The sequence below is a fragment of the Chiloscyllium plagiosum genome, chromosome 13 (assembly GCF_004010195.1).
Source record: "Chiloscyllium plagiosum isolate BGI_BamShark_2017 chromosome 13, ASM401019v2, whole genome shotgun sequence".
NCBI lineage: Eukaryota > Metazoa > Chordata > Chondrichthyes > Orectolobiformes > Hemiscylliidae > Chiloscyllium > Chiloscyllium plagiosum.
Window position 1 is genome coordinate 35,237,580 of NC_057722.1, and position 15,696 is coordinate 35,253,275.

Below are 15,696 nucleotides of genomic sequence, written 5' to 3' on the forward strand. Positions count from 1 at the left end.
GGGGGTGCCACCTCAGATGAGTCTGATTGACTCTGCAAGATGTGGGAAAGAGAGCTGGGTGTTGAAGTTTCTTCAGAGGCATGGGAGGATATTTGGGAGAATGCAAGGAAGATATCAATTTGCAATAGGGCCCATGCTTTACAGTTGAAGATTCTCCACAGGGTCCACTTAGCCCCAGACCGTTTGTCAAAATTTAAACCAGGGGTATCTTCAGCATGCCCCAAGTGCAAGGTCTATACGGGTACTCTTACCCATTGTCTTTGGTCTTGTGACAGGCTTCAAACATATTGGAGCGCTGTGGTGGGTGCAATGGAGAGGATCTTAGGTGTAGGGGTGGAGAAAGACCCTATTTCGTTCCTTTTGGGCCTACCCATTATATTTCCTGCAGACTCGCATAAGGTAAAACTTTTCAATATTCTTACATTCTGTGCAAGGAAGAATATCTTGCTAGGTTGGATATCAGAAAACCCCTCAGACCTGTCAGGTTGGCGGAAGATTGTTATGGAGCATATTCCCCTGGAATTTTCTCACAAATATGGTACACCACAAAACTGAGAATTTTTACAAGACATGGCAACCCTTTCTGAAATACCTGGACACAGATTTATCTGCCACACCAACAAGGGCTTTTATGGTCGGCATGGACGAGTTGGACCGAAAGTCTATCTCTGTGCTGTACATCTCTATGACTCTACTATAACTGCCTGTTTACTTTCTTCCTCCTTACCATCCAAGGCCACGTCATACCTTTCAAATGAAACAACGATTTACCTACTCTTTACTCAATCTAGTTTACTATATTTGCTGCACAATATGGTTTGCTCTACATTGGGGAGACAAAGTGCAGGCTTCGCAGAACATCTACATTCTGTCTGCAAAAATGACCCTGAGCTTGAGGTTGTCGGCCATTTCAACACACCACCGTGTCCCTGGCCAAATCTCTGTTTCTGGCTTGCTGCAATGGTAAAGGAAAGTTCAACACAACCTTGATGAAGGACACCTCATTTTCCACTTGGGAACCCTGCAGCCTTCTGGACTCAAGATTGAGTTCAATAATTTTAGGGCCTGAGCAGCTTCTCCCATGTCCTTACTTCAACCCCAATACACCAATCACATGGGCTACTATCACAAACAACCTATTGTCAGTTACTAATGGTCCCAACTAGCAGCTACTCATTCTCCCAGGCTGACCTCTACCCATTCCTTTGTCTGCCCAATTGTATTTCTCTCTCTCTGGCTGGCATTTCCATTTATCGTTTACTCCTTCCCCATCTTCCCAACCCTTCTTTAGCATATATACCAGCTTTTTTCTGAATACAATTAGTTCTGAAGAAGGGTAACAACCAAAACATTAACTCTGCTTTCTCTCCACAAATGCTGCCAGACCTGCAGAGTTTTGTCCAGCAAAATCTATGTTTGTTGCTACAATTACCTCAAAGTATAACAAGGCCTTGATCAAATGGGCTGATAAGCCAATGTGTTGCAAGTGGAGTTTAATTTAGATAAATGTGAGGTATTGCATTTTAGTAAGACAAGTCATGCCTGCACTTCTACACTTAATGGTAAGGCCCTGGGGAGTGTTACTGAACAAAGAGACCTTGGAGTGCAGGTGCATAATTCCTTAAAAGTAGAGTCACAGGTAAACAAGATAATGAAGAAGGCATTTGGTATGCTTGCCTTTATTGGTCAGTGCATTGTGTATAGGAGTCGGGAGGTCATGTTGCGGCTGTACAGGACATTGGTTAGGTCACGTTTGGAATACTGCATGCAATTCTACTATAGAAAGGATGTTGTGAAACCTAAGATGCTTCAGAAAAGATTAACAAAGATGTTGCCAGATTTGGAGGATTTGAGCTACAGTAAGAGGCTGAATAGGCTGGGGCTATTTTGCCTGGAACATCAGAGGCTGAGGGAGGACCTTAGAGAGGTTTATAAAATTATAAAGGGTATAGATAAGGTGACTGGACAAGGTCTTTTCCTCCGAGTAGCAGAGTCCAAAACTAGAGGGCATAGATTTAAGGTGAGAGGGGAAAGATTTAAAAGGGACCTAAGGGTCAACTTTTTCATGCAGAGGCTGGTGCGTGTATGGATTGAGCTGCCAGAGGAAGTGGTGAAAGCTAGTAGAACTACGTCATATAAAAGGCACCTGGATGGGTATATGAAAGGAATGGTTTAGAATGATATGGACCAAATGCTGGTGAATGGAACTAGATTAATTTAGGACATCTGGTCAGCCTGGACAAGTTGGACCAAAGGATCTGTTTCCATGCTGTATAGCTCTGTGACTCTATGACTCTGTAAACCATGCATACTTTCAAGCTCCTTAGGTTAAGTTGTATAAAATTATTCCTATGTTACAATTTGAATAGATTCCCGCATGCTTAAAGACCATGAGAGAATGTGATTTAAATTGTGTCTTTACATGGCCACTCGCAAAATAAAAAACAATACTGCAAACTTTCAAATTAATTGTTTTTATTTGAAAGAAATCTGCATATGGTGTTCAACACTGTCACAGAGTAGGCTGAGAGAAATATACCATTGGTTGAAGGATCAAGAATCATAGGTTGCAAATTTAAAGTAATCAGCAAAGGAAATAATGGTGATATGAGTTAAAGACTTCTTATGGTGTTTAGCAACTGTCATGAATGTACTGCCTGAGACAATGTAGAGGAGTCAGACTCATTTGAGTGATTTATGGGATGTGGGGCACCGAAGAAGGAACTGGGTTGTCTAAAAAAGATCGCACAGGGCGAGGAGAAAAGGTGGGGGGGTTTGCATTTGGTGAATTTCTCTTTCAGAGATACAGCTTAGACACAAATGGCTTATTTCTGTACACTAAGCATTCTATAATTCTCTGCCTTCAGGATACTAAGGGTATGTTTTGTGAAGGTGCTCAGGATTGAAGATTATGCAATGACTCATGCATTTAACTTCTAGATTATGATCGAATTGTCCAGTCTTGCATCCTCTCCTAACTGGTCATGAGTCACACCTCAATTTTTAAAATCCCACGCAAACAGTAAGACAATTTATGCATTTTTCATGAGTGCCTAATGGCACCATGTTTTATTTGTTTATATTTTCAGATTGCATCTTTCTTTGTGATTTGCGTGTGTATGAAAAATGATTCCACCACCAACCACCCATCCCCACCCACCCCAGTGCATAAATAGTCATTTGAAAAGCTCTTAAGAACTTAGCAATACCTCATAGAATAAATAGAACATTAAGTGCAATCATCGAAAATTGTTGTCTGGGAAACATGATTGTCCACACTTGGAAACCATACATTTTCTCTCAGATTCCTGGAATTAATACTCATTGATTAACATGTATAAGTTGTTTGTGTGTCTTCTAGTTTCATTCACACAAACATGCTTGCATAAATGATCAGAATTCATTCACAATTTATAGTATGGCAGGATTAGCTGTGATGGAAAACTAATAATTGATAATACTATTTTGAGACAATAAGTTTCTAACTTATTTTTACAAAAGGCAATGTGGTGCTGCATTATAGCATACGCACAGCAAATAATTAGATCTAACAACAGATACAAAATGCAACCTCATAACAGTAATAATCTAGCAAGAAGGCAACACTGATAATCAGTACAGCACTGAAGAATGACAACTTTCAAATTTGACTTTATTAAAATTCCATCTGTCCACTCAGCAGGATGTAAAAGATTCCATGGCACAAATAAGGATAAGGGAGTTTTTCTAATGTCTTAGCCTATGTTTGTCTGTTCATAAACACCACAAGAGTTAACTACCCGGTCTCATTCATGTATGCAAGAACATGCTGAATGTAAAATAGCAACTGCATTTCCTGCCGTACATTTCAAAAAGCACTAAATAACTGGGATGCTTTATTCTGAGACTATGAAGGGCAGCATAGAAATGCAAGTTTTGTCTCATTTCTTTTATCCAGAAAACAGATTAAGTTTATGATAAAATTGACTGGATGGAAAACTTTAAGAAAATTCATTTAAAAGAAACTATTGTTAATCTTCAGCTTCCATTTGCTTTGCACATCATTGTGCACAGAAATATGAGAAATGCAGCTAAGATCTTTCAGTTCCATTTAGCTTAGTTTGTGTCTCCTGTGTTCAAACTAACTGAAACTCAAACGGTTCTGTCAACTGTAATTCAACATTTTCATATTGATCCACTATTTTAATTCCTTAAATGGATCAATTTAAACTTGTTAGTAGTCATCAAGCTCTACTTTAATGTGGGAGCTGAGAGGATTCATTTAAACATTACCATCTTTCTAACACTGAAACTACTGCCACTGTGTGTCAGCAGTGGAGGTAGTGAATGTTAAAGGTGGCAGATAGGGTACCAATCAAGCAGATTGTTTCATCATGAATGACATTGTATTTGTTGAGTGATGTACGAGCTGCATTCATCCACGCAACTAGAGAGGATACTTCACGTCCTTAACTTGTGCCTTGTAGATGATGGATAGTAAGTAGGTGGGGAAACATTTTTCTAATCATTCGTGGGATGTAGGTGTTGCTACCTTGGTCAGCATTTGTTGCCCAGACCTAATTGCCAATGAATTGCTTGCTAGGCCATTTAAGAGTTATTGCTATAGATACGGAATCACATGTACGCCAGACCAGGTAAGGATGATAATTTCCTGTCTCCTGAAGGACATGAGTAAATCAGATGGGCTTTTACAACAATCAACTGTATTACATGGCTGCCATTAATTACAGATTTTTTTTATTGAATTCAAACATCTCCATTTGCCATATTGGGTTCAAAACCTTGTGCCCAGAACATTGTCGTGGATTTCTAGATTACTAGTGTAGTGACAGTACCGCAATGCCATCACCTCATTGCAAGCCAGGAAGTGAATTACTCACTGCAGAATTCTCTCATTTGTTCGTGCACTATTCATACGACTGATCCTGTTCAGATTCTGCTCAATGGTAGTCCCTAAGATAAGGGATTCAGAGGTAACAATGCCATTGAATGTGAGGTGGCAGAATGCCAATCAGTAGTTTACACTAATGAAGACTTATAAACTCTTGGAATATGAATGCATTAATGAGACCCTTCAGACCACCATTTCAATGTTTATTGAATTTTATTAAAAGGCTCATGCTTGCATTAAAATAGTGGAGATATAAATGCACTGAACATGAATCCACTGATATCGCCAATAGTAATTTCTAAGTTTATAATTAGCCTCATCTGTTTCTGATGAATTAGCTAACTTAATGATATCAAAGTACACATCACAAAATGAAAAAGTATGTACAACTGTGAAGTATTGTTTCTACATGAGGCTGAAACTGGAACTGAAGTTAATGCTGCAATGGACATACTGCAGTTAAATTCAGAGCTTTGCAACACAGGGAACGGTAGATGTTTCAGTACATTTGAATTAACAATTGAGAGCATGTTGTCATGAACAAGAGTACAGAGACAAGAAATCTTGAAAACAGGGAGTTTTGTCTTTCTGTCTGATATATTTCTGTAATTTGTTATTTTTTTCAACTGTAATTAGTAATTTAAGATGACAACTTACTTTTGGCTACATGTTTATTTACAAGTCTGGTTGGCATGTGTCTCAGTGGTTGGCATGTGTCTCAGTGGTTAGCACTGCTCCCTCACAGTGCCAGGGACCTGGGTTTGATCCCTGTCTTGTGTGACTGTCTGTGTGGAGTTTGCATATTCTCCCCGTGTCTGTGTGGGTTTCCTTCAGATGCTGTGGTTTTCTCCCACTATCCAAAGATGTGCAGGTTAGGTGAATTGGCCATGTTAAATTGCCCATAGTGTTCAGGGATATGGAAATTAGGTGCATTAGTCAGGGGTAAAATGTAAGAGAATTGTCTGAGTGGATTACTCTTCGGAGGATCGGTGTGGACTAGTTGGGCCGAAGGGCCTGTTTCCACACTGTGGGAATTCTATTTTTAAAAGTCTAATAGTAAACATTAGACTAATGCTCCTTGATATACCACATAGGACCAAGGCTTCTGTTTTATTTATGGAATACCAAAACAAAATATTTTCAATGTGGGGTCTGATTTGGTAAATGCACAACACTAGGTTTGTTTTCACAAACTTGAAATTAAGTTATGAACTATCTAGATTACTGGCTAAATTCTTCTTCTATTGCAGTTGTGTTAATTACTGCAGAAGTATAAGTCAGGCAAGCTCACACAGGAACTTTAAGTATTTTCACAAGCAATATCAAAAATCCCACATAGGCAATCCATAAATATACTGATTTTATCTTAAATTTGGTATAATAATTAGATTAATTAAAATCAATAAATATCCTTATTTGAAAAGAAAGAAAATACTGTTGTTTAAAACTTTATTTTAAATAAGCCAAATTGAGCTAAACAGGGGTATCTGATGTGGATAATATTCATGAGTTTGTTTTGTACTTTCAGTTCCTGAAAAACTTGGCTGCACTGAATCAGTGAGAACATACATACAATGCATGAATCAATCAATCCCACAAACTGACTGGCCAAAGCAAAAGACTTTGGAAGCTGGAAATCTAAAGGGAGTAAATATTTCAGGTGTGTGACGTTCAAAGGTAAAATTTTTTTCTATCCCCAGGAGTGTTGCCAGACCTACTATATAATTCCAGCATTTTCTGTGTTTAGTTATTATAGTTGAATAGCAATTCTTTTTCAGAACACAAGCACTATGCTATATTGATTTCAATCTTTTAAAAATGACCATCACTCTAAAATATTCAGAATGCAGAGGTCATAAAAGATTGGCTGCAAAATGAAAATGAGATTATGTTTTCATCAGGCAAAATAAGTATGATTCTTAAGCACAGCAATAAAAAAGTCAGTTGCTCACTATACTCTGATTGCTGTGGTATCTGAGGTTGTTAAAGGGACTGTCTATTCCACTGAAGTGGCACATCATCTCCTTGAGAAGTTGCAAGATGTTTTCTCTAGTGTTCTCAAGGATTTAGATTCTGCCTGCTGCTTTCCAGCTTCAAACATAATATCACTGAAGAGAGAGGCTTTATGACAACAGCTGAAAACAGAATTCTCAACAAAATGTTTACTCATTCAGTGCTTCTAACCGGCAGCTTCAGACGTTAAATATGTAAAAGAAATCAATATTTGCCTTGGTAACATTTACAATAATGAAAGCAATTCAATTCAGCAACATTCATATTCATTTAAAGCAGATAAAATTGGAATAAGGGACGGCTACTAAAACATAAATCATATACTAAAACCAAAAATGTATTTCTGCTTTCAAAAATCACAGATTTAAATTTGAAAATATTTCAACATGCACTAGGTACAACTCCACACTGACAGATAATCTGAATTATAAATGGTCATTGGGTTCAGGTGTTTGACTCTGGCAAGGTATGCTCACTCAGTATATTCAAAAATGGATGAAGACAGAAAGCAGGAAACTACAGGCCAGTTAGTTTAATACATCTCACAGAGGGGGTGAATCTGTGGAATACATTGCTGCAGAAGGCTGTGGATGCCAAATCATTGAGCATATTTAAGACAGAGATAGATAAGTTCATGATTAGTGCCTGAGCAGACTCAGTAGGCAGAATTGCCTATTTCTGCTCCCATATCTTATGATCTTACTAACAAATTATCCTAAACACTGCCCGAAAGGTAGATAGACATTTATTGTATACCAAGAAATGTAATCATAAGTGTTACATAGATAATAATAAGTAAATATGAATAGATGAAGAACAATTTGCAGGCCTTTTCCATCACATATATCAAAAAACATCTGCATACCTGTTGGATCTCTTCAGGTAAAGGGTGGACAGGGACATGGCGTTCCATGCTGTTTCGTTTAAGTTGAAGATCTAAACTGTTCAACATAACCATAAAACTGGTGGTGTTCCTGAGACAATATCGAAGAAAAAACCTGAAATTATACAGTGCTTTCCTTGATCTCTGATCATTACAAAATGCTTAGACAAAATGAAGTACTTTTTTGAATTGCTATAATATAGAAAACATAGGCAACCAATTTCTGCACTACTAGATCCTCCAAATTAAAATGAAATAATGACCAATTAATCTGTTTTATCTAAGTGATGCTAATTCAGGAATAAATATTGGTCAGGAATGCTGCAGCTAATTCTTTGAAGTAGCATTATTAGATTACTTATCAGCTCCTAAGAAACTAACAAAGTCTCTGTATTTTTTTAGATTAGATTATTTACAGTGTGGAAACAGGCCCTTCGGCCCAACAAGTCCACACCGACCCGCCGAAGCAGCAACCCACCCAGACCCATTCACCTAACACTACGGGCAATTTAGCATGGCCAATTCACCTGACCTGCACATTGTTGGACTGTGGGAGGAAACCGGAGCACCCGCAGGAAACCCACGCAGAGAATGTACAAACTCCACACAGTCAGTCGCCTGAGGCGGGAATGAACCCGAGTCTCTGGCGCTGCGAGGAAGCAGTGCTAACCACTGTGACACCATGCCGCCCTCTAGATATCTCAAAATCAGCTCCCACAGAGAACTTCCTCTGCACCTCTCCTAGATCTTTGTGTTCCAATGTCGAGTGTGATCTGAACCCAGAATTTTCTGATTAAGAGGTGAGAAGATTGATTGCAATTTACCCATAGCTAACATGTATATGTAATAATTAAAATAAGCAAATTATAAAATAAATTGCAACTTAAAGCAAGATATGAGTGTGACCTTAAGCTTGACTACAATAGTATTTGAGAAATGAAGACAAAATAATATTCAATGACTATGCAGTTGTGATTAATATGTTATAAAATTCTTCTATGGTGCAATAGTGAATCACATTGTAAATAAACAGCATCTTTGCACATCCCTGTGAAACATTCTAGCCTCAAATTAAATTCTTGCAAAAAAAGTCAGTCAGTAAAATTGAAGATCACTGTTTAACTCAGATCTCAACAATTTAAAGACACAAATTTTTAATTCCTCTGTGGCCACAAGGGAAGTGCCAGAGAACTGGAGGCCAGCTAATATGGTTCCACTTTTTAAGTGGTGGTAAAGATGGACCAGGAAATTACAGATCGGTGAGTCTCACATTAATGGTCGGGAAACTAATGGAGAAAATTCTGAAGAAGCAAATTAATACCTACTTGGAAAGGTTAATTTGGGATGGTTAGCATGGCTTTGTCAAAACTTTGTTAGTTTTTATTTCAAAATGGATCAAGTATATGGATGAGAGAAGTTCATTGATGTAGTTTAAATGGATTTTAACAAAGTTTTTATCAAGGTCCCACATGAGAGACTGATTGAGAAGATTAAAGCACATGGAAATGAGTGAAACTTGGCGAGATGGATCAGAAACTGGCTTAGTAAAAAGATCATAAGACCATAAGATGTAGGAGCAGAAGTTAGGCCATTCAGCCCATAGAGTCTCCTCTGCCATTCAATCATGGCTCAACTCCATTTTCCTGGTTTCTCCCTGTAATCCTTGAACTCCTTGATACTCAAGAACCTATCTCTCTCAGTCTTAAATATACTTAATGATCTGGCTTCCACAGCCTTCTGTGGGAATGAATTCCACAGATTCACCATTCTCTGGCTGGAGTTTCTCCTTATCTCCGTTCTATAAGGTCTTCCTTTTACTCTAAGACTGTGCCCTCCCATCCTGGTCTTTCCTACTAATGGAAACATCTTCCCAACATCGACACTGTCCAAGCCATTCAATATTCTGTACATTTCAATTAGATCCCCCTCATCCTTCTAAACTTCATTGAGTATCAACCCAGAGTCCTCAAACATTCGTTATATATTAAGCTTTTCATTCCTGGGACCATTCTCGTGAACCTCCTCTGACCAGAACCTTATAGACCCTCAGAAGTACATCCCTGCTTTTATGTTGAAGTCCTCTCAAAATAAATGCCATCATTACATTTGCCTTCCCAACTACTGATTCAACCTACAAATTTACCTTAAAATAATCCTGGACTAGAACTCTCAAGTCCCTTTGCACATCATTCTTCTGAATTTTCTCCCCATTTAGAAAATAGTCCATGCCTCTACTCTTCCTACCAAAGTGCATGACCTCATACTTTCCCAAATTGTACTCCATCTGCCACTTCTTTGCCCACTCTCCTAAACTGTCCAAATCCTTCTGCAGCCTCCCTGCCTCTTCAATACCACCTGTCCCTCTACCTATCTTTATATCGCCTGCAAATGTAGCCAGAACGCCCTCAGTTCCTTCATCTAGATCATGAATTGTATAAAGTGAAAAACTGTGGTCCCAACACTGACCCTTGAGGAACATCACGTGTCACTGGCTGCCATCCTGAAAAGGACCCTTTTATCCATCCACTCTGTTTTCTGCCAGACAGACGAGCTTCTATCCATGCTAGCACCTAGCCTCTAATACCATGGGCCCTTATCTTACTCAGTATCTCCTGTGCAGCACTTTGTCAAAGGCTTTTTTGAAGTTCAGCTAGATAACATCCATTGGTTCTCCTTGGTATAACCTGCTTGTTACTTCCTCAATGAATTCATTATATTTGTCAGGTATGACCTCCCCTTGATGAAGCCATGCTGACATTGCCCTATTTTACCATACACTTCCAAGTATTCAGAAATCTCATCCTTTACAATGGATTCCAGGTTCTTACCCACAACCGAGGTTAGGCTAATTGGATTGTAATTTTCCGTCTTTTGCCTTGCTCTTTTTAAACATGGGTGTCACCTTAGTGATTTTCCAGTTCTCTAGGACCCTCCCTGAGTCTAGTGATTCCTGAAAGATCACCACTAATGCCTCTGCTATTTCTTCAGCTCTCTCTCTTAGAAAAGGTAGAAGGCTGTTGGCAAGACTGGAGACAGGTGTCCAAGGGTGTTGTTTTCAAGATCAGTAATGAGATCTTTATGTTTATTAGATACATTAATGATATAGATGAAAATGTGGAGGGAGTATTAAGCAAATTTGCAGAAAACAATAAGATTGCTAGAGTGTTAATAATGAAGATGATTATAGGTTACAGGAAGCTATAGATGGGTTAGTCAGATGGGCAGATCAGAGGCAGATGGCATTTAACCATGATAAATGCAAGGTGATGCATTTTGGAAGAAGAAACAAGATTGGGGGTATTTAATGAAGGACAGGACACTGGGTAGCTTAGAGGAATAGAGGGATCTTGGGGTAATTATTCACAAATCCTGGAAGTCGGCAGAGGACATGAACAGATCGTTAAGATGGCATATCAGACACTTACTTTCATCAGTTTCAGCATACAATGTAAGAGCAAGGAAGTAAATTAGATTCCCTACAGTGCGGAAACAGGCCCTTCGGCCCAACAAATCTACACCAACCCTCAGAAGACTAACCCACCCAAACCCATTTCCCTCTGACTAATGCACCTAACACTATGGGCAATTTAGCATGGCCAATTCACCTGACCTGCACATCTTTGGACAGTGGGAGGAAACCCACACAGACACGGGGAGAATCTGCAAACTCCACACGGACAGGCGGCTGGAATTGAAGCTGGGACCTTGGTGCTGTGAGTCAGCAGTACTAACCACTGAGCCACCATGCCACCCCACCATTGAACACAGCATTGGTCAGGCCACAACTGGAGTACTGTGTGCAATTCTGTTCACCTCACAACAGGAAGGATGTTATAGCACTAGAGGGGATACAAAGGAGATTCACCAGGATGTTGACTGGGATGCAGAAATTCAGTTGTGAGAGACTAGATAGGCTTAGATTGTTTTCTTTAGAGCAGAAAAGACTTAAAAGCAACATGACTGATGTGTATAAGATTATGAGGAGCATGGACAGGGTGACTAGAGAGCAGCTGTTCCCCTTGATTGAGGGGTCAATCACAAGAGGGCATAGATTTAGGGTGAGAGGCAGGATATTCAGAGGGGATTTAGGAAAACGTTTGTCACTCAGCAGGTGGTATGAAGGTAGTGGAGGCTAGAAACCTTCAAACTTTAAAAAAATATTTGGATGAATACCTCAAATATCATAACATTCAAGGATATGGGTCAAGTGCAGGAAATTGGGATTAGCGCATTCTTAGTGGTAGTTAAGTGACCTGATGAGTCGAAGGGCCTTTTCTATGAATTGATTAATTGACATGTCACAAGACACATCAGTTGACGACTCTTTCAATGATATGGTCAGATCACTCACTAGCTAATCTACTTAAACAACACCTTAAACATTTTTTTATTTTACTAATCCATAATCCACTTATTAAAATATAAAGTTGAACGTGTTAATACAAATACATGTGTATATAGCTTATTGACAAATTATTAACTGAAAATGTATTGTCACATTTTATTTATTGCAAAAACCTTGAATCCTTGTTGCTCCCTTTGTTTTGTTTCCTTGGAATTTCCTAAAATATGTGAACAAATATATTTCTACCAGAAAAATAACCAATAAAGATGTATATAATATGTAAAAATACCACTCTTAGTTTTTGAAAGAGAAAGTGACATTATTAGCTTCATGGAAACAAGAAATAATTGAGAAAATAGTGAAAGTATTTCACAGTAAATTGCAGAAGGTAATGTTTCAAGCCTAAGGCATTGCAGCCAGATGCAATTAGATCTGAGAATTTTTTGAAAAATCAGCACCATTGACACGAAATGTGAGATCATCAAAGAATCATAAAAGTTGTATTTATTTGGTACCTTTCACACCCAATGTGTTTGACAGACAATTAAATACTTCTTTCAAATGTAGTCATTGTTGCAGGGAATGTAGCAGTCGATTTATTTAAAGCTAATTCCCACAAGTAGCAATTCAAGATCATTTTTGAGTTTTTGACTGCAAGATTAAATATTGGCTAGGGCACTGGGGACAATTCCCGAGTCTTCATCTACACCTAAATGATTGAACTGAGCCTCAGTTTAACACTTCGTCCGAATGACACCACCACTGTTTGTGCAACGTTTCCTCAGTCTCAGCCTAGATCGTTGTGATGAAGCCCTGGAGTGAGACTTGAATCCACAGGCCTTCTAACTGAGAGGCAAGAGTTCTATCAACTGAGCCACAGCAGACTGTCATTTTTGTTTAAATCGCAACTCTTGTAAACATGAGTACATTTTCTCAGCCAGATGTTATGCTAATCACGTCAGTACCTTTGTTGTATACACTGAATGGTTGTCAAACCATAGGATACTTGATAACAGAACTAAAGGTATGACAGTTTAATACACATTACTACAACGTGCATCAAATTTACATGTGAAGCTAAAAATGTTCAATTATTGCACTCCAGGGCACAAAAACGTATAAACGGTTACAATCTGCGATGTATTTGAATAATAAATAATGTAATAGAACAATCAAGCAAAAACATGTTCTAAGTTAAGTTTAAGAGAATTGAAACGATCAAACCGTTATTACCAATAACATTTCAGACTCGGAAACACTTAGGAAGGTAATTTCAATCTTTGCTTTCGGCCCTATTAAAGCACCTTAGCAACTGAAAAGCTATAGGCTCAGATTCTTCGCTCTCCCCACTTTCCTGCAATGAGATATGTGTTACAGTTGTGTGTTATCAAATGTAGACCATAATAATTCATATATTTTTTAAAATAATCAATAACCTTCGGGCCTCGCCAGCTGCTTTTTAAGGGCCCGCAGCTTGGTTCTCACAAACAGGAGCAGCCTGGAACTTCTTGGGAAAGTTTCTCAGCTGAAGGGCGCAGCCTCCAGCCAGCAGTGTCCTTGGCCTCTCTGAACCTACTGCGTCTCAGAGTGCAAATAAAAATCCCAGCTCAAACAGACACAGCGAAAAATAGGGGTGCGGTGGATTTCCAGCTTTATAGCTTGGATCCACCATTCTGTTGTTTGCAATTCTCCCTCAAAGTGTTCATCCTGTCGGCCCAGGTTGCGCTTGGGGTAACCATGGAAACCACGCGGCGGGGCGTGATGGCGTCAAGTGTTGGCGATCGCCTGTCAATCACCTGTGGCCTGGGAGAGTCTCGCCTCTGGTCTCCGCAGGCTTTCAGGCTGCACTGTGCAACAATTATATCGTGTGCTGCTCTTAACCCAAGCAGCAATGTTTGACAACCTACCCCACTTCGAAAAGCTGATGCCCGATACAATGGACAACTCGGGGGACAATATTCAACCAAAACAAAATCGTCCCGAATAAAGATCAAGACCACTGTTTGGAGGGAACGAAATAAATTTCTGATTGGAATTCAAAAAAGTACTTGCATTTATGTAGCAACTTTCACACCGTTAGGGCATCCCAAACTGTATTAACTGCAGCAAAGTACTTTTGAAGTCAAAGTTTCAAAGCCAAAGCTGATTTGTGCCAGGGCTTCTTCTTCCTGATTGCCATTGGATATTGTAACTCAACAAAGTTAAAAATCAGACATCACCAGGTATAGCCCAATAGCTTTATTTGGAAGCACTAGCTTTCAGAGCGCTGTCCCTTCATCCTAACTCAACAATTAGGACGGGAAGTACCATGGTCTATAGTGTTGGCAGATACATGAGCTATGTGGTTGGAATGATGAGAACATGTTTGGAAAACTGATGGAAAGCACTGAGTATAGATCAAAGACCCAAAACATGGGCTTTCAATTTAAGCCTGTGAAAAGTGAAGGGCTAAAGGTTAAGGGCGAAGACTGTAAGAAAGAGAGTAGCTTCAAGGACTCAGGGTCAGTGTATACAGGAGATACATAGGAATGGATTTAAACAATAGATTTGCTGTGGTTGGAGGAATTGGAAAAAGTGCATCAAATGTTACCGAATTGAAAACTGCAACTGAAGCTGAAAGAAATAATCTACAAGACAGTGTGAGAGGCAACCTGTTAGTGCAGAAACATCAAAAGAGGAACCATGACTGGGTAGTACGAAGATGCTGAGATGGATGTGTGGAGGGAGAAGAAAGTCCAAGGATAGTAGGTATAATACACCAGGTGGTCAGTAAAGATTGTGAAAGCATCAAAAATGTATCTGAGAATAAATTGAAATAATAGGCCACCTCTTATAGAGAGAGGAGGCGCTCATGTGGTGTGGTGAGTAATAGAGACAGGGAATAATTCACCTATGCTATTTCGAGCCATGGGATTCATCAAGATCAGTAACTCTGGAGGCAGCTTTAAAAGAAGTCAAATGGTCTGATGCATTAGCGACCATATTAAAAACTGAACTAAATTTGCAGGATTATCACAGGCTCTTCAAAACTTAAAGATCAATATTGAGATTGATACAGCAATTAAATGGAACAAAAAAGAAGTCATTTAATTATAACATTTTCAGTTATAAGTATGAAACTTAGAAATCTGGAAATAAAGCATTTGGATGGGGAGTTGGGATGTGGGTGATCATGTGATCATTGCTCCAGGAAAGTATCCAACTAAAAGTGGCAACCAAAACTGGGAGAGAGTAGAGGAGTCTGGATCGTTGCTCTCTCTCTCTTTCTCTCTCGCACATGTGTGCGCATCCACTGATGCTGATTGTTCCCCGAAAACAGCCCTCACCCCCATCTCAAGCAAGACAGAGTACCATTATTGGTGAACAACTGATTTAAATACTCAACACCAGATCTGGTTGAACTGCAAAAACCTGTATCTCCTGCGCCAAAACTGTCCACTATTCCAGGATCATCGTGGAATGCAAGAAGGTGTACACCTGAAGAAACTTTATTTTTAAATTTCTCTCCCCCAACACCACTATGGGTGGCCCAGTAGCACAGGGGCGTCACAGTGGCACAGTGGT

General features: G+C 39.2%; 1 protein-coding gene across 2 annotated transcripts in view; it reads right to left on the reverse strand.

The window, feature by feature from the left end:
* lekr1 (leucine, glutamate and lysine rich 1) overlaps window positions 1-13,838 on the reverse strand; it is a 215,682-nt gene extending 201,844 nt beyond the window's left edge. The window contains exons 1-2 of one of the 2 annotated variants that reach the window (XM_043702179.1): window positions 13,569-13,838; window positions 7,770-7,878 (exon numbers count right to left, since the gene is read on the reverse strand). In XM_043702179.1, coding sequence (XP_043558114.1) covers window positions 7,770-7,807 — 38 coding nt within the window. In that variant the 5' untranslated portion in view covers window positions 7,808-7,878; window positions 13,569-13,838. Of the gene's footprint in view, window positions 1-7,769; window positions 7,879-13,568 lie in introns of those variants that run through there. The other variant, XM_043702178.1, reaches the window with a different exon arrangement.
* Between the last annotated feature and the right edge of the window lie 1,858 nt (window positions 13,839-15,696).